At 41.9% G+C, this 24861-nt stretch overlaps 2 protein-coding genes across 3 annotated transcripts in view; one reads left to right on the plus strand and one right to left on the minus strand.

Annotated features, from left to right (window-relative positions):
* Positions 1 to 10453: 10453 nt before the first annotated feature.
* LOC100513271 (olfactory receptor 1f45-like) lies at positions 10454 to 11401 on the minus strand. The gene has a single exon (XM_003123479.1). It carries the CDS (start codon positions 11399 to 11401, stop codon positions 10454 to 10456), a length of 948 nt encoding a protein of 315 aa, XP_003123527.1.
* Positions 11402 to 23454: 12053 nt separating this feature from the next.
* LOC100513462 (olfactory receptor 10H1-like) overlaps positions 23455 to 24861 on the plus strand; it is a 43310-nt gene continuing 41903 nt past the window's right edge. For both annotated transcript variants that reach the window (XR_001306993.3, XM_013994646.3), the window contains exon 1: positions 23455 to 23759. The gene's annotated coding sequence lies outside the window, so the exon portion shown is untranslated. The remainder of the gene's footprint in view (positions 23760 to 24861) is intronic.

Consider the following 24861-nt stretch of genomic DNA (forward strand, 5'->3'; position numbering starts at 1 on the left):
AACTCCCAAAGCAGACCATTATAACTGACACTTTTTTTTCTTGACTGTGCCCATGGCATGTGGAAGTTCCCAGGCCAGGGATCGAACCCAAGCCACAGCAGTGACCCAAGCCCTGCAGTGACAATGCCAGATCCTTAACCAGCTGTGCCATAATTTACATTATGAAGAATGTCAGTCATGATTAAAGGACACTAGATAGATCATGGAATACTATTCATTGAGTGCTTACCACACGCAGGGCACTGTGCTGAATCCTGGACTCCCAACATCTCACCGATATCTCCCTGAACCGTAAGAGGTAGGGGACTGTTTTTAGTCTCATTTTATAAAACAAGAAGTTGAGGCCCAGAGTGGCCCACACAGGGTCACCTAGCTTGTGAGTGCCAGAGCTGGCACCTGACCCACTGATTCTAGAGAAGAGTGAGAGAGAAATCCTAAGACACCCCCCCATGCCTTCCTGTCCCCCAGCTCCCATCCCCTGACTGTCTCAGGCTGAGTCATCAGAGGTCAGCTCTCTCCATTCCTGGAGGTCCTCCCTGGGAGACCCTGGGACCAGCCTCATCACAGGTGGTGTGGCTAATTCCAGGCCTGACACCACCGGCTCTGAAAAGGGATCCTTCCCCCAGGAGATGCTGGTTGTCTCTACGGCCTTGTAGGGTAGACCCTTGTCCCTGGAATGGCCTCTTGCTCAGGGAGCTCCCTGAGATGGAATCTGATGCCGGGAGGGAAGAAGGCAGCTGGAAAAGGTATTAGAGTCCTGCCGTGCCCCCTGCCCCACAGCCTTCAGACTAGAGTTATGTCCTCTCTGTGTATCTGCCCCAGAGACACTCCAGGAATCCTGGCCTAGGCTGGAAGGGTCATCCGGGCTTCCAGGCCCCTGGGGCCCCTGGCCCAGCTGTCCAGGCTGTGTGCCTTGGAGCATGAGGTGGATGAAGCCTGCCATTTATAGCTCAGAAGGAGTGAGCTCCCCCAACCCTGCCCTGAACCATAACTCTCCAACTGGGGCTTCTGAGGATGGTGGTGGGGGCAGAGCTCTACGTTGCCATCCAGCCACCTCACAGCCTTGAGACTCAGGGTCACTTATTGAGCATATATTACATGCCAGGCACTGTGCAGGCTTTGGAGACATGGTGCTGGACATGACTCAGCCCAGTGGGGAGAGACACCAGTACCTGCAAACAATGACAGAATTTATGAGGATGGGGCAAACTGCTATCTTAGGTTGAGGTCTCCTGAAGCAGACCCTGAGACAAAAATTCGAGAGCAAGTCATTTATTTGGGGGTTTACCCAAAGAGACAGGGATGGAGAGTGGGGGAAGTGAGACGGGCGGGGGGTGGGGGAGAGTGAGACGGAAGGGAAGGAGGCCAGTAAAGGCTGCCCAGGGAAGCCAGTGACCACTCTGAGCACCTGGGGCACAGTTCCACCAGGGACCCCTGGGGGCAGCAGAGAGCATGCGTTTCAGAGTTTGAGAACCTGAGCAGTGAAGGAGCTGGGGTATTTATTCAGCAATTCCCGTAGTTTCTGCTGAAGGCAGCTCCTGCGGCCATGACTATGTCAGCACATATGGCTGGACTTTGCTGCGGTCCACTTCCTGTTTCAGCAGCTGGAGAAAGACCTTTCCCCCACCACTCATCCCCCATGCCTAGGTGCTGGAAGAAGGAAGCCCTTGGTGTGGGGACCTGATTAGTTTTGGGCAGCAGTCAAGGGAGGCTTTCCTGAGGTGGTAGCAACTGAGATGAGGTCTGAAGGAGGACTGAAAGGGCTAGTGGTGGTAGAAACAGGCGTTGCACGTGCAAAAATCACAGGTGGGATGGGCTGAGAGGAGATGGGTGTTGCTGGAGCACAGAGAGACAGGGCAGGGGGAGTGTGATGGCTGCAAGGACCAGATGGCAGAGGAGAGAGTATGGGGGTGCCCCTCCCCCTCCCCACACTTTTCTCCTGGAGTTTGAAGCTTGTGGAGAGACTGAGAAGCTGGTATTGGAGGAAAAGAGCAAAGACATTTCCAGCTTGCATCCTATGGAGTCTTAGTCATTGAAGCATGTGGGAACAATGGGTGGGTGGGGATGGGGGACTCGCTGCCCCTTCCTGAGAACCTTGTGCAATAAATATGTACTTGGAGGGCCCCCAGAGGGAAATTGCTCGCCGAGGTCACACAGCTGGCACATGCCAAAGCAAGGATTTGAACCTGAGTCTGTCAGATTTCCTGGGACCCTGAAACCACCACTGCTCCAGCCTGGCTGCCCCATTCCTTAAGAATCACAGGGGGAAGAGCAAGTCACTGTGGGGAGGAAGGGGCAAAGGGCCCTGTGACCTCTCCAGATTCTCTGAAACAGACTCCAAGGGAACTGTGTGGGTTACAGGGCTTGCCCACAAATGCTGAAAAACAGGCATGACCACAAGCCTTATGGCATCATCATGATAAATAATAATTATAGTTAACACTGACATGGCCCTCAATCTGCCTGCAATATTCTCAGTACCATATATATGTGTTTATGTTAACTTTCACGTTAACCCTATGAGATAGGGGCTACTATTATTTCCATTTTGTAGCAGGAGAAACTGGAGCACAGAGAGGTTAAGAAACTTGCTCATGGCCACACAGCTGAAAATGACAGAATGAAGATTTGGACCCAGGCTATCTGACTCCAGAATTTATATACCAAACCACTGTACCATACACCCTGAACAGCCTCATATACTTGATCTCCAGCCCAAATTACCCTCACAGATGACGGCCACACCCCACTGGGCGTCAGAATTATCACAACTGGGAGATGATTCTCTGTGAGTCCCAGGTATTTCCATACAACTCACAAGCAGGGACGTGGACAGCTTTCCCTTCAGCTATCTTTTTGAGGATGTTTGTATAGCAAACAGCCTGGGAAGATAGAAGTTCTTGCAGAAGTGGAGCAGAAGGCAGGTTTGTTTGCTGTCCAGATAATAAAGTTAATGCCTCTCTCTGAGATCAAGGTAGAGCAGGTCTGTTCACTGCCCACAAGAAAAGACTGGGATTTCTAAGCTCAGAGTTACTTGTGGTGCAAACCCAATGTGCATTTGGGGGGAACCAGAAAAACATGAAGTTTATAGAGTTCCAAATGTGGCCCAGTGGGTTAAGAATCTGACTGCAGTGGCTCAGGTCACTGCAGAGGCAAGGGTTCGATCCTTGGCTGGGCACAGTGTGTTAAAGGATCCAGGGTTGCCACAGCTGTGGCAACTCAGATTCAGTCCCTGGCCCAGGGAACTTCTGTATCCCATGGGTGCAGCCATAAAATAAACAGAAACAGAACAAAAACAAAACAAAACATGAAATTTATGCTGCCTGCTGTACTGCGGTTAATAAAGTCCTTTGTCTCTGACCCTGGAGTCTGTGTCTTCTGTTGGGATCCATGAAACTGGCAGGTTAAGTCGTCAGCTTGCAAGTAAACTCTCAGACCCTTCACAGTTCTGGATACCTATCTGCTCTCTTTATGATGCCGCCTGTCACCAAGATGTCTCACCAGGGATCCTGGATTTAGCCTGTTTAGGTCCCACTTCTGCTGTTGCCTTTTTGACCTGGTATAGAGTGGGGTGGGAAGAGTTAAAATATGTCATCATTTAAGGTTGATTTCTTAGCCTTGGCACTATTGACATTTTGGGCTGGATCATTCTTTATAGTATAAGCCTGTCCTCTGCATTGTAGGATATCGAGCAGCAACGCAGTAGATGGGCCTCTACCCACTAGACGCTGCTAGCTCCTCACCTCCAGTCATGACAATGAAAAATTTATTGTACATTGCATATTGTCAGTGCCCCTTGGTGATGGACTAACTCATTCTTCTTGTTGAGAACCATTCCTTTTAGGAATGACCAACATATTGGGCATCCAGCAAAGCTGCCTTCTTTGGCTTGGGAGTCTATTTTTCAGAGATAATAGACTATAATATTTCCTATAATACCCTTGGTTTGAGCACCGGCATGTTGGAAGTCTTGGGACTTTGAATGAATGAATGAGTTAATGAGTGAATGATGAAAAGCAAAGACAGGAGTTCCCGTTGTGGCTCAGCGGTTAACGAATCGGACTAGTATCCATGAGCATGCGGGTTCAATCCCTGGCCTTGCTCAGTGGGTTAAGGATCCAGCGTTGCCATGAGCTGTGGTGTAGGTTGCAGATGCAGCTCGGATCCCGCGTTGCTGTGGCTCTGGTGTAGGCCAGTGGCTACAGCTCCGATTCGACCCCTAGCCTGGGAACCTCCATATGCCGTTGGGATCGGCGCAAGAAATGGCAAAAAGACAAAAAAAAAAAAAAAAAAAAGCAAAGACAACCTTGTACACCCATGTTCAAGGCAGCATTATTCACAATAGCCTTAAAAGGTAGAAGCAACCCAAATGGCCACTGATTGATGGATGGGTAAACAAAATGTAGGATATCCACACAGTGGTATATTTCTCAACCTTAGAAAGGAAGTTCTGACACATGCTGCACCATGGATGAACCTTGAGGCCATTATGCAAAGTGAAAGGAGCCAGTCACAAAAAGGACGGATATTGTATGATTTGTATTATATGAGGTCTCTAGAGTAATCAAATTCATAAAGATAGAAAGGAGAATGGTGGCCAGGGGCTAGGGGAGGGGGCAGAAAAGGGGAATTGTTTAATGGGGACAGAGTTCCAGTTTTACAAAATGAAAGTGTTCTGGAGATGGATGGTGTGATAGCTGCATAATAATGTGAATGTACTTAGTGCTACTTAATTGTATGCTTAAAAAGATTTAGGATGGTAAATTTCATGTTATGTGTGTTTTGCCAAAATTTTAGACAAGTAACAACAAAAACAAAACCACGGATAGCTTTTGTTGAGTACTTGCAAGTCAACACTCAACAGTTTTAGATGCATTATCTCAGAGTTTAAAAACTTCAGTCATTCCCTGGTCACCTCTACTTTTTTGTCATGTCTTACTTTGGGTTTACTCAAAAGTAGACCCCAAGACAAGAATTTGTGGGAGGTGGTTCCTGGAAATTGTTGAGGGAGTGGGGAAAGGACACAGGGGAAGAGACACATTCATGATTGGTCTACTGCAGTGGGCAATCAGGGACTGGTTCCACTTGGGATCTTCCAAGCCACTTCTTTAAAAATATTTTTTTATTAAAGTATAGTTGATTTACAATGTTGTGTTAGTTTCTGCTGTACAGCAAAGTGACCCGAATCATGTATATATATATTTCTGAATCACTTTGCTGTACAGCAGAAACTAGCACAACATTGTAAATCAACTACACTTAAAATAAAAAAAAAAGAATATCATCGTGAGTTGGTTGCTTCATTTGCTGCTCTTTGCAGAGTATTATAAGAAAGATATGAACTCGAGGGACAAGTATTGGCCAGTAGAGATAGAACTGTCCTTAATAGAGAGTCCTCAAAGAGTTGAAGCCATACAACCCTGACCTCTAAAACAGTGCTAAGAATGGCCATTGCCTCCTGGAGTGTAAATGGCTGACATTAAACTTTTGATTGGTGTCTTCCAAAAAACACCCTCCTTCTTTGTTCCTCCCTCCCTCACTTCCTCCCTCACTTTCTCCTTCCCTCCATCCCTTTCTTCCTTCTATCCTTCATTCCTTCCTCTCTCTCCCTCCCTCCCTTTCTTTCTTCCTTCTTCCCTTTCTTTTTTTTGTGTGCTATATTTCAATAAAACTTAATTTACAAAAAACCATAGTTTGCTGACCCCTGTCCTAAATCACAGCTCACCCTTTTTTCCTATCACTCACCCCCTGCCTCTGGTAAACAACAATCTGTTCTTTAATATCTGAGTTAATTTGCTGGTTGTTGTTTGTTAGATTTCACATACAAGTGTATACATGAGATCAAACAGTATTTATCTTTCTCAGTCAGTCCGACTTATTTCATTTGGTGGAATCCCCTCAAGGTCCATGTTGTCACAAATGGCACGATTTTTTTCTTTTTTCTGTCTAAATAGTAATTCATCCATCTTGAATAGACATATTGCAGCTGTATGACACAGCTACTATATAAACAACCAGATAAGGAACTGGGCTGCCTCACCCATGAAGCTCCCTTTTCAGAAAGCCTGAGGTAACCTAGATAACTGACTTCTTGAGTGGGCCCACTTCTCCCTTCCTGAGGCCTAAATCTGATTCTTAGTTTTTCCATTAGCCAATAAAGAGTGAGCTGGCAAAACCCTAGGCACCCCACCTTTGGACCCTAATAAAGGCAGAGCCTCAGGTCTGTTTTCTCTGTCTCTCTACCTGTGACCTCACTATGTGGCCCTAGCTGTGTCACATGCTCTCAAGGACCTGTGAGTCATAAACCTTTTTCTTTTTCTTTCAAAGTTCCCTTATGGTTGTTGCTAAGGTGAGTCTTGCAGTCTTAATAAGAACCACAAGGGCTGGGCCAGCCACAGTGTGATAAAGAGACTTGGGTAAATCAAAGAATGCAAAAGCTTTGCCTAGGAAAAAGCTTTGGGTATAGTTCCTGACTGGGAGCAAAGAGCCTGAGAAGTGCTCCAGAGAATTATCTTGAAATGGTGCACCAAGCCTGTGCCTGCTTGAGCCTTAAAGCAATACCTAGGTTCCTAATTTGCACCAGAGGAATCAGGCTTTTATCGTGGTAGAATCCCAAGAGGGGTATTTCCCTCTATGTTTACTTCAAATGTGTCCACAGAGGGTAATGGACAAGGAAGAACATCCCATATGGCAAAACCAGAGACTGCAGTGAACAACAGACAATGGAGTTTCCCCTCAAGAGCTAACAAATTTCTTCCACCTCATAAGCAGGGAATTATTATTTTTTAAATTATTAAGGCATAGCTGATGTACAATGTTGTGCCAAATTCTGTTGTACAGCAAAGTGACACAGCCATATATATATTTCTTTTGTTATATTTTTCTTATGTTATCCTCCACCATAGTCTATTCTTAAAGAGAGGATATAGTTTCTTGTGATATACAATAGGACCTTGTTGCTTTTCCATTCTAAATGCAATAGCAGGGATTTTTTTTTCATTTTTCAAAGTTTTAATGAAGTATTGTTGAATTACAAGGTTATTATAATTTCTGCTGTACAACAAAGTGATTCAGTTATACATGGACACACATCCATTCTCTTTCAGATTCTTTTCCCACATTGATCATCACAGAATATTGGGTAGAGTTCCCTGTGCTATATAGCAGATCTCTGTTGGCCAATTATTCCATATATCACTGTGCGCATATGCTAATCCCAAACCCCCAGTCCACACCCCCCAACCTGTCCCCTTTGATAACATAAGTTTGTTTTCAAAGTCTGTGAGTCAATCATAGAGTTCTTAAATAAATTCTGCCCCATGGGATTTGATCATTATTATGGACCAGTAGCTGGTCTAATATTATGCGTTCAGTGAGGGGAAGGCCAGATAAATAGAATTTTTGGTTTAAAAATTATTGAACGTAGGATAACATTCTGTCCTGATGAAGAAGGTTGTGTATTAGTCAGGGACGTTGGACTTTGAGCTGAAAGCGTTACTGGATGGGACTTTTGGTTATTTTCTTTGGGGTAGAGTATAAGTGGATTCTAGGGGTGTAAAGAACCATGTTTTTATGTATTTTGCTGGCTGCAGGGATGGAATGTGGACTGGCAGCTCCCCACAAAAACCTACTCTCTCCTTCTGATATGACAGAATCACAGCCCAGCAACATGGCTGACCACTTAATGCTGCAATTCGTAGCCTCTCTTGGAGCTAGGTATAACTTGGTGTGGAATGTGAAAAGTATATGGCACTTCAAGATCATAGGCTTTTTGTACTCACTGATTTTTTTTTGTAGTCTAGAGTTCACAGCTTCAATCTGACAGATAATAATAATGTCCAGGGAAACACACAAGAAATAAAACAGGTAACCTGGGTTTCTTTGTTAAAAAAATTCTTAATTTTTATTTTTTAATATTTATTTTTATTAAAGTATGGTTGGTTTACAAGGTGATGGCAATTACTGCTGTCCAGCAAAGTGACCCAGTAATATATATACAAATATATTTCTTTTCTTATATTATCTACCATCATAGTCAATCCCAAGAGATTTGATATAGTTCCCAGTGCTACACAGCAGGACCTCATTGCTTATCCATTCTAAATGTAATAAGATACATTGACTAACCCCAAACTCCCAGTCCATCCCCCTCCCTCCCCACTCCTCCTTGGCAACCAAAAATCTCTTCTCTATGTCTCTGTGAGTCTGTTTCTGTTTTAAGGATAGGTTCATTTGTGCCATAATTTAGATATAATTACCAGATGATATCATATGGTATTTGTCTTTATCTTTCTGACTTACTTTACTTAGTATGAGAACCTCTAGTTGCATCCACATTATGGTAAATGCCATTATTTCATTCTTTTTTAAGGCAGAGTAATATTCCCTTGTATATATGTACTATGTCTTCTTATTCCATTCATCTATCCGTGTACATTTAAGCTCTTCCCACGTCTTGGCTATTGTGAATAGTGCTGCTATGAATACAGAGGCACATTAGATTTTGAATCACAGTTTGGTTTGGATATAAATCTCAGAGTGAGATTGCTGGGTCATGTAGTAGTTCTACATTTAGTTTTCAGAGGAAATGGGTTCCTGATTGATGGACTGAAAGAAGCAGAGTCACCCACTCACAGAGGACTCTGATTGTTATGTGATAGAGAAAAAAACTTCAACCTCGCTTGAGCCTATACTTTTTCAGTCTCTTTTTTAAAAAGCAAATGTTATTGTTGAATTACATCCTTTCCCCAAATGTGCATGTTGAAACTCTAATCTCCAGTACTCAGAATGTGTACTTATTTGAAAATAATAGTTAAGATGATGTCATACTGGTGTAGGGCGGTTCCTAATCCAAGGTAACTAGTGACTTTATAAAAGGGGGACATTTGGAAGTAAACATGCGCACATGGAGGAAGATATGTGAAGATGAAGGCAAATATCTACAAGTAAAGGGACACCAAAGGTAGCCAGTAAATCACCAGACGTGAGGGGAGAAGCATCAGACAGATTCTCCATCACAGCCTCAAAAGAAAACAAACTGTGAACACCTTGATTTCAGACTTCTGGTCTCCAGAATTGCAAGACAATACATCTCTCTTATTTAATCCATATGGTTTGTGGTATTTTGTTACAGAAGCCCCAGCTAGCAGGCTAGTCAACCCTAACTAATACAAAAACTGGTCTCAGAAGTGCGGTGTTGCAGTCACAAAAAAATGAAAAATTGGTTGCCTTGGCTTAGTGACCTGGTGGTGAGGACACAAATATTGCAGACTGGAAAGCTGGTGACCTTTGTTCTTACAAAGAACAACATTTGGTAAAACCTGTGATAATCTGAATGGTATGTCATATACTGCCATGCTTGTGTTTCTTGAAGTGATTGGAAAGAATTAGAATGAATGCTAGTTGGTTGCTCCTTGCTGCTTGCATCAAGGAATTACAAGAAAGACATGCTCTTAGACAAAAATTGGCCACTTTTCAAAGTAAGAGACACCGCAGGAGTGGAAGAGCCAACATTTTCCCCTGTGTCTCCTAAATAGTGTAAATAAGGATATTGCCTATTGCCTGAGGCTATTATTCCAAGTGTCCATTAATAGAGAATAATAAAGATGTAGGTGGTTCAAGGAAGCAAACACAGCCAATTAAATAGACACAAGGGAGTTCCCGTTGTGGTGCAGCGGAAATGAATCCGACTAGGAACCGTGAGGTTTTGGGTTTGATCCCTGGCCTTGATCAGTGGGCTAAGGATCCTGCGTCGCAGTGAGCTGTGGTGTAGGTCACAGAGGCAGCTCGGATCTGGCATTGCTGTGGCTCTGGCGTTGGCCGGAGGCAACAGCTCCTATTAGACCTCTATCCTGGGAAACTCCATGTGCCTCGGGTAAGGCCCTAAAAAGACAAAAAAGAAAAAAAAAAAAAAAAAAAACAAGAACCCTGGCTAGAAAAGAACACTGAATGTGGTTCTTAGAAATGGAACTAACTAGAAGCAACCAAACCAGATGTCTGCTAAGTTTTTCGAAGGAACTGTATTTCTACCTGCGCCCCCGCCCCGCCCGGAAGAGTTCAGTCTGCAAAATCTTCTGACCTTTGAGCTTTTGCATTTGGGTCTCTTTGTTAGAGCAGCTTAACGTGACCCTTAACCCAAAGAGGGACTGGGATCCTGTCCTCTCTCATTTCCGGAGAACTTTCTTTTAATCACAATGTGTTCTTCAGGCTGCTGTGTAAGCACCAGAAGGTTAGGGATTTTGTTTGTCCCATGCCAGACCCTTAAAAGAGTGTAAACAGTCCATAGTAAACAGCAAATAGTGGAAAGAATGGATGTTCAATAAATAGGTGCTGGAAGGATGAAGCAATAAACAAACGAATGAAGAGAGATATGAAGGAAGTATCTAAGACTGTGCAGGGCAGTTCAGGACGGATGGGCACTGTATTTGGACACCCTGTTGCTCCAATGCTGTGGTCACAGAGTAAGAATTGGTCTCCTGCTAATGAGGGCCCTCAAAGCACCCTTCATGTCACTGTTGCGTAGGCTGTAGATGAAGGGATTCAGCATGGGTGTGACCACGGTGTACATCACTGCAGCGGCTGTGTCCTTCTGGGCTGTGTGGGAGGATGTGGGGCTGAAATAAACCCCAATGAGTGTGCCATAGAACAGGGACACCACAGAGAGATGAGAACCACAAGTGGAAAAGGCCTTTTGCTTGCCTCGCGTGGATGGGATCCTCAGCACAGCGGCAAAAATGTGTGTGTAGGAGAGCAAGATGCCCACAAAGGGGGTGATGATGGGCAGGGCTCCCACAGTGTACACCATTGCGTTGTTGAGGAAGGTATCAGAGCAGGCCAGCTTCAGTAGAGGGCTGAGGTCACAGAAGAAATGGGGGATCCGGTTGTGGGTGCAGAACGAGAGGCGGGTCAGTAACACTGTGTGGGTCAAGGCATTCCCGAAGGCTGCAGCCCAGGATGCCGCCACCAGGAGGCCACAGAGCTGTGGCGTCACAGATGTGGCATAGTGCAGAGGGTGACAGATGGCCATGTAGCGGTCATAGGCCATGGCCGTCAGCAAGAAGCTGTCAATGCCAGCGAACCAGATGAAGAAGAACATCTGGGTCAGGCAGCTGGCATAAGGGATCCCTTTGTGTCCTGACACATGGTTGGCCAGCATCTTGGGGATGGTGGTGGAGGTGAAGCAAATGTCTACAAAGGCCAGGCTGGCCAGGAAGAAGTACATGGGAGTATGAAGCCGGGCATCAGTGACAATGGCCAGGATAATGAGCAGGTTCCCCAAGCCCATGACCAGATACATGCTCAGGAAGAGTATGAATAGCAGCTGCTGTTGCTTGGGGTCCTCTGAGAGGCCCAAGAGCAGGAACTCAGAGAACAAGGTGAGATTTGCCCCCTCAAGGGCCATCCTGAATCAAATCAGAAAGGAAACAGAGGAGCTGTCCAGGGTTCTGGTCAAGGCCAGCCCCTCCGTGGCACCCTGGATCTCATCCGCTCTTGATAGTTCAGCCCTTCCTTAATTGCTCCCATTGCCTCCTTCAGCTGGACCCCCACCCATTTGCTGTATCATTTCCATTAGTGAACACACCATTCATTCCCCACAGCCCACCTGCAGGATGTCACCTGCAGCTTGGTGGTCAGCTCCCAAGCACACTGGCCATTTCTCACCTCTACCACCTGTATGTCTATGCCCCAGGGCTCTATTGGGCCACTGGAGCAGGCTCAGTCTGCACCCAGGGTAATGAAGAAGTGGTGAGAGTTGACACCCAAGAGTGACTTTTGGCCAGTGAGGGAGAGGCCATGTTGGGTGCATTCACTTATGAGTGAAACAGTCCTGGGGTATATTCTCTCATGGATCCTTTGAAGGATGGCCTCCTCAGTTGCCCACAGCAGGAACCTACTCAACCATACCTCCCTCCCCCTAAAGTGCCTTGGGTTATTTCCTAAATAACCTATTCAACCTGAAGTCCTTGACCTAGCATCTGTTTTGGGGAGAATCCAAACAAAGGATGCCTCCATCCACAATAGGAGTGTGCCCATCAAATATGACACTCCCACTTGGTGGATGCTTCTAGTGTCACAGAAATGGAACAAATGTGGAACTGCTTACACCAACCTGGATGAATCTCAGCTACAGGAGAAAACAATCATTGAAGAATGTATGCAGAATTAATGCCATGTATGTGAAGTTCCGAAGCATGCAGCACGATTGTTTATACTGTTGGTGGACAGATCCTGTGTAGTAAAGGCGAAAAATGCACATGGGAGAGATAAAGACTGGAGGTGGGATATTGGTTATTTCAGAGAGAGGAGCAGGGGAGGGAGAGGAAAAGGGAAAGAGAGAGGGAGAGAGGTGGGGGCAGATGGGGGAGAGAGGAAGAGATGGTGGAGGAGGGAGAAAGAGTGAGTAAGAGAGAGAGGAAGCAGTGGGAGAGAGGGAGAGAGGAGGAGAGAAGAGAGAAAGAGAGGGAGAAAGAGAGACAGACAGCGAAGGGGGCAATGAGTATGAAAGCAAAGGGGATGTACACAGACGTTTTACTTAAGTTGGATGATGAATACAGCTGTGTTACCGCTTGACCTATGATTTATGTGGGTTTTTTTGCATACATGAAGTACTACACACACACAGACACACATGCACACATCCCTTCCCCCTGCATATTTTGGGTCTTACCCTCCTCAAGGAACTCACTAGGAGTGAGAAGACTGGATGGGTGAGCAAAAAAAAAAAAAAAAAAAAAAAAATGTTGAGAGTCCACCCCGTTCTCTGTGCAAGATCACTGTCCCTTGAGCTCGCATCCAGAGGGTCAAGATACATCTCTTGGGTGCCCATTTGGCTGAGCCTGCCCAGCCCCCACAAACCTTCTGTCAACCCAGCTCAGGGTCTACACTCACTTCTGTTCTTCCTCTGTATCTGAGATTCCTGGGGATCCCTCTGATCCCTTGATCATCTGGGCCAGAGATTTGGGTGGCAGCCAGGTCTCCTCCAGCCCCTCATCCTGAGATTTACCTGACACTCCTCTCTTTTTCCTGATTCCTCCTCTTTTTCCCAGCACCCGACCAGATTCCTATCTTGTCAATCTTAGATTTTCAACCCATTCCTTCTCTGGTCACTTTGGCTCCAGGCTTGCTCTTCCGGTTCAGCCCCCCACAGTTGCCATCCACAGGGTGAAATGACCTGCCTTTCTCTTGCTTCAAATCTTGCCCTGGCTCCCTATTGCTCTGTTACTAATAGCTGGCATTATTTCTTGCATGCTTCCTGTGCACCTGACACTATGACAAGCAATTCTACATGCTTCATCTTAACCGTCTAAGACAGGCACTCTTACCTCCTTTTATAGGACGAGGAGGCTCAGAGAGAACAATCCTCTCTCCAGGATCTCATAGACTCTCTTGTTCCAAAGCCCTTAAGACTCTGTGATGCAGGACCTAGAAGCTGGAACCTCTTAGCAGGGCTCACACACTCAGGGCGCTCCAGTTTTATTTGGGCTCATTATACAGACTAATGAACTAAGGCTCAGAGAAGTAAAGTCACTTCCCCAAGGTCACACAGCAAGCCTAGCTGGTGACTCACGGCCACCCCTCTACTTGCTGTTTTCTTTCCCTGTCTGCTTCCCTCTCCCCCCACTCATCTATGGGAGGCTTCCCATCAGGCTTTGGAGATGTTTGGCAGGAGGTGAGAGAGCTTTTCCTTGGAGAGTTTCCTGAAGTGTGTGCAACATGGACGTAGGTCTTTGGCCTCACAGAATGGAACACGAGGAACTGCCAGAGCCCAATTTACCCCTTCATCCTCACACCTAGGGCTCAGTCCCCTGTGTCTTGTTAGGGCACTTGCTAATCGTCCTCTCCACACTCTGTCCCTGCTGGCTTGTGTCTTTGGAGAGGAGGGCAACCACAGCTTGTTCTGGGCTTTTGTCTTTATGCCTGAGCTCAGGGTCATGGGGGCTCTGGGTCTCTTTGGGAGACCTCCCTGTGGGGCTTGGGTCCAGTGGATTTGCCAAGCTCTGGGGGACCTGTCTGACCACCGAGGTATGTCCCTGTCTCCCCCTGCAGGGAGCAGTGGCCTAAGAACCTTTACTTCCTAATTGAGGTGAATTTCACATGACATAAGAAGTCACCATTTGAAAGTGAACAATTTGAAATTCCTGCTCTGGCACAATGGGATCCTTGATGTCTCTGTAGTGCCAGGATTTAGGTTTGATCCCTAACCCTTCACAGTGGGTTAAAGATCTGGTGTTGCCAAAGCTGCAGTAGGTTGTAACTGCCTACTGACCTGGGTACTCCATAGACCATGGGCTGGCCAAAAAAGGAAAAAAAATCAAATGATTTAGTGGCATTTTAGCACATTCACAATGTTGTTCAGCAACCACCTCTCTTTAGTTCTAAACCATCTTCATCCTCCCACCAGGAAACTTCATACCCATTAGCAGTCACTCTCTCTTTCCCCTCCCCCACCCTCTAATCCATCCCTGTGGATTTAGCTATTCTGGACATTTCATATAAATACAATCATATTATGTTTTACCCTTTACAACTGAGTTCTGTCAGTCAGCATCATGTTTTTGAGGTTCGACTACATTATAGCCTGTGTCAGTGCTTCATTCTTTTTCATGACTGAAGTAATACTCCATTGTGTTACAATATAAACAAATTATAAACAAACCACGCTTTGTTTATCTACTCACCCACTGATAGACATTTAGGTTGTTTCTACCTTTAAGTTACTGTGAATTGTGCTGCTATGAATATTGGCATTCAACTATCTGTTCAAGTCCCTGTTTTCAGTTCTTTTGGGTACATCCCTAGGATCAGAATTGTTGGGTCAGGTAGCAGTTCTATGTTAAACTTTTTGAAGGACCACCAAACTATTTTCTACAGTGGCTGCACCATTTTACTTTCCCACCAGCAATGTGTAAGTGTTCCAATTTCTACACATACAGCTGTTCTGATTTATCTTTTTTATTATTGCCACCTTAACGAGTGAAATGGCTATCTCATTGTGTTTTTAAAATACTTTTATAGGACTTCCCTTTGTGGCGCAGCAGAAATGAATCCAACTAGGAACCATGAAGTTGCAGGTTCGATCCCTGGCCTCGCTCAGCAGGTTGAGGATCTGGCATTGCCGTGAGCTATGGTGTAAGTCGTAGACGTGGCTTGGATCTACTGTTGCTGTGGCTGTGGTATAGGCTAGCGGTTACAGCTCCGATTAGACCCCTAGCCTGGGAACCTCCATATGTCATGGGTGCGGCCCTAAAAAAATATTTTATAGTGTTAAAATATACATAACATACATTTTGTCCTCTTATCCTTTTTTTAAGTGTACAATACTGTGCAGCCATCACTACCATCCATCTCTATAATTCTTTCATCTTATAAAACCGAAAGTCTACATCTCTCAGAAACTCGCTCCCCATTCCTCCCATCCTCCAGTCAGCGGTGACCACCATTTTACTTTATATCTCTATAATTTTGACTATTTTAAGTATTTCATGTAAGTGAAAACACACAGTATTTGTTTTTCATGAGTGACTTATTTCACGAAGAATAGCTTCATGTTTATCCATGTTGTAGCAAGTGTCAGAACTTCTTCCCTTTTTAGGGTTGAATAATATTCCATTGCATGTATATGCCACATTTTGCTTATCCGCTCATAAACACTCGGGTTGCTTCCACACTTTAGCTATTATAAATAATGCCGATATGAACACGTGTACAACTAGCTCTTCAAGACAATGCTTTCACTTCTTTTGTGTATATAACTAGAATTGGAATTGCTGGATCACATGGTAATTCTATTTTTTATTATGTTTTCCACAGTGGCTGTACCAATTTCCGTTCCTACCAACAGTGCTCAAGGGTTCTAATTTCTCCATATCCTTCCTAACCTTATCTGTCTTTTTTTTGTTGTTGTTGCATCCATGGCATATGGATCAATCTAAGCTGCAGGCGCCATTTAAGCCACAGCTGCAGAAATGCTGAATCCTTAACCTACTGCACTGCAGCGAGAATTCCTTATCTGTCTACTTTATTGCAGTTATCCTAATGGTGACTCATTGAGGTTCTGACTGGCATTCCCTGAAGAATCATCATTTTGAGCATTTTTTATGTTCCAAAATATTTTCAACCTTGCATATGTATTGGTAAAATATGTTTGAGCACATACTTCTGCTTCAATTATATTTATTCAAAAACTAAATATTTCTCCACTATAGTAGCATTATGGACATTATGAAACATGTCTCCTATATTTAACTTAAAAAGGGGAACTTATTAGGATGAAATAAACTCTTGGTTGTTTCAAACCACTCCAAAAATAACACTAACAGTAGTTAATACTTCAAGGTACTCTGGGGCAAAAGTTAAGGGTCATGTATAGAAACACATCATAAATTACTTTTGACAATTGAAAAATATTTGACTATGTCTAATTGCAACTGATGCCTTTTCCCCTCCCAGCATGTCTGATGTAGAGGTTAGACATTTTAAGGGTTGACACATCTCCGCCAACAATTTTTGGTCAGCATTAGGGTCAGCTTGTGGTCTTTTATGTTATGGAAGTTATTTTTGAGTATTGGTTGAAATAAAAATGGATAATACACCCTGCAGATCTACTTATTTTGGCACATGAAAACTGCATTATGCACATGAAAGTAGGCTGAAAGCTAGATTCAGCTGAGCGAATAGAAAATATTAGTAAAGTACATCTTATTTTACATTTAAAAATTTTTATTTATTATTTTTTTAAAGTGTAGTTGATTTACAATGTGGTGCCAATTTCTGCTATACAGCAAAGTGATTCAGTTATGCACATTTATACATTCTCTTTTATATTCTTTTCCATCACAGTCTATTCTGGGAGATTCGATATAGTTCCCTGGGCTATACAGTAGGACCTTGTTGTTTATCCATTCTAGTAATAGTTTGCAGCTATTAACTGCATACTCCCAGCCAATCTTTCTCCCTCCCCCTTGACAACCACAAGTCTCTCCTCTAAGATTCTGAATCTCTCTCTGTTTTGTAGGTAAATTAATTTGTGCTATATTTTAGATTCCACTTATAAGTGTATCATATGGTATTTGTCTTTCTATTTCTGACTTACTTCACTTACTATGAAAATCTCTAGTTGCATCCATGTTACTGCGAATGGCATTTTTTTATTCTTTTTTAAAGGTAGAGTAGTATTCCATTGTATATATGTACCGCATTTTAATCCATTCATCTGTTGATGGATATTTAGATTGTTTCCATGTCTTGGCTATTGTAAATGGTGCTGCATGAACACTGGGGTGCATGCATATTTTTGAATTATAGTTTTGTCCAAATATATGCCCAGGAGTGGGATTGCTGGATCATATCTTAGTTCTAGTTTTAGTTTTCTGAGGAACCTCCATACTGTCTTCCATGGTGGTTGTACCAATTTACATTCCCACCAACAGTAGGAACTAACAGTGTAAGAGGTTTCCTTTTTCTCCACACTCTCTCCAGCATTTGTTATTTGTGGACTTGTTAATGATGGCCATTCTGACTGTGTGAGGTGGTATCTCACTGTAAGTTTTTTTTTTTTTTTTTTTTGCATTTAACTAATAATTAGTGATGTTTTGCATTATTTTTATTTTTTGTTTTGAAATAATTTTAGACCCACATGGAAGTCGAAAGCACAATACAGAGAGGTTCCAAGTAACCTTCATTCAGCTTCCCCCAATAAAAATCTCCTACAATTATATGATTATATATATTTATATATACTTTAAATATAATTATACATTACATATTTATATATAAATATTATATATAATTATAGGCAATTATAAAAACCAGGACATTAACATTGACACTATTAACTAAAGACCTTATTTGGAGTTCACCAATTTTAATGTGCACTCAACTCCTTTGAAACACTCTATGAAATTTTATCATTTGTTTAGATTCATAGAACCACTGCCACAATCAGGACACAGAATGTTCCATCATCCAAAGAAACTCCCTCATGCTGCCTCTTTGTAGTCAACACCCCTACACTTTCCTAACCCTTGGCAATCATAATCTGGCAGTCACAACCCCCATAACTCTGTCATTTTGAGAATGCTATGTAAATAATACCATATGGCATGTGACCTTTTGAGATTGGTTTATTTTACTCAGCATTACCCTAGAGAACCATCCAGGTTGTCACATGTATCAATAGTCTCTTCTTTTTTATTGCTGAGTTATACTCCATTGTATGGATGAAGTGCTGTTTGCTTAGACATTTGCTAGTTCAAGGACATTTAAGTTATTACCAGCTTTTGGCTCTTACAAATATAGCTGCTCTGAATATTTATGTACTCAAATATTCAAGTTTTCATTTCTCTAAGGTAAGTACCCAGGAGTAAGATTTCTGCATTATATGGTAAGTATAGGTTGAGTTTTATAAGAAAATTGCAAACTCTTTTCCACACCATTTTACATTCCCACCAGTCATGTAGGAGAATTTTGCTACTTTGCATCCTTGTTCACACTTTTTCTTGTCAGTGTTTTAATTTAAGCCATTTTAATAGATGTGCTGTGGCATTTTATCATGGCTTTTTTTTTCTTTTTTTCCTTTTTGTCTTTTTAGGGCCACTCCCATGGCATATGGAGGTTTCCAGGCTAGGGGTCCAATCGGAGCTGTAGCTGCTGGCCTATGCCACAGCCACAGCAACGTCAGATCCAAGCCTAGTCTGGGACCTACACCACAGCTCATGGCAATGCCAGATCCTTAAACCACTGAGCAAGGCCAGGGATCAAACCTGTAACCTCATGGTTCCTAGTTGGATTCATTTCTGCTGCGCCATGACGGGAACTCCTCATCATGGCTTTAACTTGCCTTTCCCTAATGGCTAATGATGTTGAACATCTTTCCATGTGCTGCTTTATATAGCCTATTGGTATATCCTATTTGGTGAAGTGTACAAGTGTTCAAGTCTTTTGTCCATTCTCTAATTATTATTTTAAAATTTTTTGGAAGATAAAAACTAATGTAAATGAAAGTTCTCATTTTCTTACATTCAGGGCTACTATATAGCATAATTGCCCAGAATATACATTTTGTGCCTCTGCAGAAATTCTTGTAAAAGGAGCACTCCTAACCCACAAATAACTACCCAACCTAATGACATTTTGGGTGAATGCTCAAGACAACAATGAATTAAGTTGACATCCTGTCAGTTTAAGAAGACAAGTCTTTCAAAATTTATTGATTTTTTTATTTTTCAGCCTTGCTTTTAGGTTTTTCATCATCACACTGTATGTTTTTTATCTCAATTAATTTATTACATTTATAGTTGTACAATGATCATCACAATCCAATTTTATAGGATTTCTATCTAGACTTTGGAACATTTTCCCGGGCTTCTAAAAAACCAAGGGAGTGGAGGTGTATTGGCGGCTCCCAGCGTCAGAACTGGGAAATGCATATTGGAGGGTGTAGATCTTTCCTCATGTGTGGCTGCAGAAAAACAACCTTCGATGGCCTCCCAGCTCCCCCAGCTCTTCTCCCATAGTTGTCTCATCTCCATGAAACCCAAATTCTTAACTAGGAGGAAGTGTCCTTCCCTCCTGACACATTCCTTTCCCACACCTTTCTACCTTTGCACCACTCATTCCCTCTCCATTCTTTTATCTACTTTACTTCTAAACCCATTTGAGGTATACAATATATGACACAAATTTAGAGTTCAAAATTAGATAAGTTTTGATATATGTATACATTCACAAAATAGTCACTTTAAAATACTAATTACTTAAAATAATAATTTTAAATATATACTCTGCATCTTTTCCTCAGTTTCACCAATTGTTAACCTTTTCGTTCTTTACATTTTAAAGTTTCTCCATCTCTCTCTATTTTATTTCCTGAACCACTTGAGGGCAAGTTTTAGACATAATGCTCCTTTATCCCTAAATACTTTCACTGTATATTTCCTAAAAACAAGGGTATTCTCTTTAAAAAAATGGTAAATTTATCAAGTTCAAAAAATTAATCATTGGCACAATTTTATTGTCTAATAGATAATCCAGATTCCAATGTGTCCAATTACCCCCAAATGTCTGTAATTTATAGCAGAATTTTTTCCCTCTGATCCAAGAGCTGGTCTAGAATCAGGTGTATCTAGCTGTCCTGTTTCTTTTTTCTCCTTCGTCCTAAGTGGTCCCTCAGATTTTCTTGGTCTTTCATGACATCAAACATTAAAAAAATTTACACTTACTTTTTTATTATAAAACTTTCTAATGGATACAAAGATTGAGAGAGGGTTTTTTTACTTTTTATTTTTATTTAAGTATAGTTGATTTAAATGTTGCATTAATTTCTGCTGTACAGCAAAAGATTCATATATATATATATGAATATATATATATATATATATTCTTTCATATATTCTTTTCCATTATGGTTTATCTCAGGATATTGAATATAGTTCCCTGTGCTCTACAGTATAACCTTTTTGTTTATCCCTTCAATATGTCATAGTCTGCATCTACCAACCTCGAACTCCCTGTCCATCCCGCTTCCTCCTCCTCCTCCTTGGCAACAACAGGTCTGTTCTACATGTCTGCGAATCTTTTTCTGTTTTGTAGGTAGGCTCACTTGTGCCATATTTTAGATACCACATATAAGCGATATCATGTGGTATTTGTCTTTCTCTTTCTGAATTCACTTAGCATGATAATCTCTCCTTTTTCACTTCATATTTTGTTTATTTGGGTTCTCTCTCTTTTTCTTGATGACCCTGACCAGAGGTTTGTCAATTTTGTTTATCCTTTCAAAGAACCAGCTCTTGATTTATTGGTTTTTTTCTATTGTTTATTTTTATTTATATTTATTTTTTCCCATTGTACAGCAAGGGGATCAAGTTATCCTTACATGTATACATTTTTCCCCCCACCCTTTGTTCTGTTGCAATATGAGTATCTAGACATAGTTCTCAATGCTACTCAGCAGGATCTCCTTGTAAATCTATTCTAAGTTGTATCTGATAACACCAAGCTCCCTATTCTATTGTTTTTTAAATCTCTATTTTATTTATGTCCTCTATGATTTTTATTATTTCCTTCTTTTTGCTGATTTTAAGTTTTGCTAGCTATTCTTTCTAATTCCTTTAGGTGTTAGGTTAGGTTGTTTATTTGAGATTTTTCTTACGTTTCAAGGAAAGCCTGTATTGCTATGAACTTCCCTCCAAGAACTGCTTTTGCTATATCCCATAGATTTTGTTTGGTTGTCATTTGATTTCCTCATTAACACATGGGTTTTTTAGTAGCATGTTTGTTTAGTTTCCATGTAATTTTTTTTGTCTCTTTTTCTATGGTTGATTTCTTATTTTATACCATTGTGGTCAGAAATGATGCTTGAAATAATTTCTATACTCTGAAACTTGTTGAGAGTTTGTGTGTGTGTGTCCTAGTATGTGGTCAATCCTAAAGAATGTTCCATGTATGCTTGAAAAGAATGTGTATTCTACTTTTTTGATGTGAGGTCTGGAAGATGTCAATTAAGTCTAACTCTTCTTCCATATTATTTATGATCTCTGTTGCCTTACTGATTTGCTGTCTCAAAGATCTGTCCACTGATGTGAGTGGAGTGTTAACATCACCTACTATTATAGTCCCATCAATTTCTCCCTTTATGTCTGTTGTCATTTGTTTTATGTATTTGGGTGCTCCCATATTGGGTGCATATATGTTGATGGATGTAATATTCTCTCCTTATATCGAGAATTCTTTTATTGTTATATAGTGTCCTTCTTTATCTTTCTTTATAGCCTTTGTTTTAAAGTCTATTTTGTCTGATATGAGTATTGTAACCCCCACTTTTTTATCATTTTCACTGAGAGAGATTTACAATGAGCCTTAGTATGCCTATCACCAAAATCCGACAGTTCTCAAAATTTTAAGGACACTTTTGATTACATTTGGGCCCATAAGGATAATCTAGGATAATCTCATTTTAAGGTCAGCTGGTTAGCAAACTTAATTCCATCTACAACTTTATTTCCTCTTTAAACTACAACCTAATATATTCACAGGCTCTGGGGATTACAACATAGGCATATTTTTGGGGGGGCATTATTCTGCTTACCCAAGACTCAGAAACTCAATAGATTCTCTGATGTCACAGTGTTTTGTTTTGTTTTGTTTTTGTTTTTTGGCTGCACCTGCAGCATGTGAAAGTTCCCAGGCCAGGGATCAAAACTGAGCTGCAGTTGTGGCCCATGGCACAACTGTAGCAATGCCAGATCCTTAATCTGTTTCACCACAAGGGAACTTCCTATCATGGTGTTTTTTTTATTTCCAAAGTCACACCCAAATTCTCATCACTGAAACAGAGAAACCCAAAACATATGGATAGAAAAGGACATTTTACAAATTCAGGTCTGTGAGGCTATGGTTTCCTACCAAAATAAGAACAAAATTCAGCTAATTTATATAACAGAAACCTGGGGAATATTTGTGGGGAACAATTCTAAAAGTTCTATATCAAAGAAAAAAGGAGGTAATATTGAATGAGCCTGCAGTTATTTATATGTATGAAATTATTAGGAATTCTGAGTTCAGGGAGCTAGGAATCACTCTAATAATTTGCTCAGTTGGTTAACAAAGAGAAACTTGGATGCCATTGTGGTATACATTTAATAAGACTGAGATTCAGGAACTTGGTGTGACTGAAAGGTAAAAATCAAAGGTAAAAATCCTAGGGAAATAGGAAAGTTAAAGTATGGCTATTATGTGCAAGCTTCCCATTGCTCATCCTTGCCCTAACCCCCCCAGGAAATTTCAGAAAACACTCTCTCCTTTAGGAATTAAGAAATGCCTCGGTAATGATGACATGAGCACCTTTGAAAAGCTCTGCAGGCTAGGAATATGCTTTCATTGAAAAGGGATTCCTGATTTTAATAGAGATGGTAGGATTCTGGAATTGCAGCCAATTATGGTAAGGGCACAATTACAGTAATGGGCAGCAGAATTGGAGAAGTAATCAGCCAGTTTTTACCTACAGGGACCTTTGATTATAGCTAATTGGTCATGGTGTCCTTAGGACTGAAATATGAGTCTTGTGGACAGAAACTCAGCTTGAGTCAACACAATGGACATTCATAATTCTCTGACTGGCATTAGTTCCCATATCTGTACAGCCTTGTGTGAAATGGAGGCTGGGCTTTCTTTATAAAGAACGCCACAACACTGTCACAAGTTACTCAAGAGGACCCACAACCACTAACAGGGAGAGGAGAAACATGTAGACTTTTCAGGAACTGCTAGATGCTGGCCCATGTGTATGCTACTCCCTTAAGACCCAAAATGCTTTTGTGAGCCACCAGCAAAAGTCAAGGCTTATGGAGTTCAGAGATTTTGACCTGAGTTTATCTCAGTGGATCTAGTTGGACTTCAGAACCAATTACTGAACACACAGTTGGCATGTACACAGTCAGCAGCTGGCAGAATCCCAGCACTGACAATGTGATTCATGGAAGAAGGCTCTCATAGTTATTAGCGCCAAATAAACTCTTCCGATTACCAAAACCTGCAGAAATCCAAAAGATCATTCAAAAATCAGACTTGAAATATGCAGAGATGGTGATTCCTACCACATTCCCGCTTAACTTGCCTGTTTGGGCCTGTGAAGAAAACATATGGATCTTGGAGGACATTATGGATTCTTTAAAATTTAATCAAGCAGTGATCCTAAGTTCAGTCTCTACTCCAGACATGACCCGGAGCACATCAACATAGCCTCTGGAACCTGGTATCTGGTATGTAACTTTTGATCTGTCAAGTACTCTTTTTCCCTCCATACAAATTATCAAGGACAACCAGAAGGATTTTAGGGTCACCTAGCAGGAAGAGCAGTGCTCTGTCACCTTCTTACTAAGTTGATCATCCATCTCACAGATTATCACTCCGTTCCAGTATTGATTACATCATGTTGATCTGACTTGAACAACAGGACATAGCAAGCAGTCTAGTTTTCTTTTTTTTTTTTTTTTGCTATTTCTTGGGCCACTCCTGCGGCATATGGAGGTTCCCACGCTAGGGGTCCAATCGGAGCTGCAGCCACCGGCCTACACCAGAGCCACAGCAACTCGGGATCCAAGCCGCGTCTGCAACCTACACCACAGCTCACGGCAACGCCGGATCCTTAACCCACTGAGCAAGGGCAGGGACCGAACCCGCAACCTCATGGTTCCTAGTCGGATTCATTAACCACTGCGCCACGATGGGAACTCCTAGGTTTCTTATTAAGACACATAGATGCCAGGGGTGGAAAGTAAACTGTTTGAAAATTCAAGAGCCTTCTCCCTTGAAGTTGTTATATTTTAAAAATTTCTCTTGAGACTTTCTCCCTGACTTATGGATTATTTAGAAATACATTGTTTAGTTTCCAACTGTTTGAAAGATTTTCCTCCTGTCTTCTGTTATTGGTTACAGTTTGATTCCATTGTGATCAGAGCATACATTCTGTATTATTTCAGTTCTTTTAAAGTTTGGTGTAGTTTGTTTTATGTCTTATGATATGGTCTGTGTATGTTCTATGGACACTTTGAAAGAATACATTTTCTCCTGTTGTTGGGCGGAGAATTCCATAAATGTTGAATAGATCCCATTAGTTGATGGTGCTATTGAATTCTTTTGAATCATTCATTGATTTCCTATGTAGTTGTCTATCAATTATTGAGAGAGGGGGTGTTGAAATTTTGGACTGTAATTGTGGATTTGTCGATTCCTCCTTTCAGTTCTATCAGTTTTTGCTTCACACATATTGCGGCTTTGTTATTTGGCACACATGCGTTTAGGGTTGCTATATCTTCTTTTATCATTATACAATGTCACTGTCTCTGGTAATGTATTTGCTCT

Source organism: Sus scrofa, chromosome 2 (genome assembly GCF_054392235.1).
Source record: "Sus scrofa isolate SSC_HxYL_T2T_F1_AM1 chromosome 2, Sscrofa_HxYL_maternal_Yorkshire_Landrace_v2.0, whole genome shotgun sequence".
In the NCBI taxonomy this organism is placed as follows: Eukaryota; Metazoa; Chordata; class Mammalia; order Artiodactyla; family Suidae; genus Sus; species Sus scrofa.

What these genes read in the sequence shown, in the direction of transcription:
- LOC100513271 (XM_003123479.1), bottom strand. Translation starts at nt 11,401, where the DNA reads ATGGCCCTTGAGGGGGCAAATCTCACCTTGTTCTCTGAGTTCCTGCTC.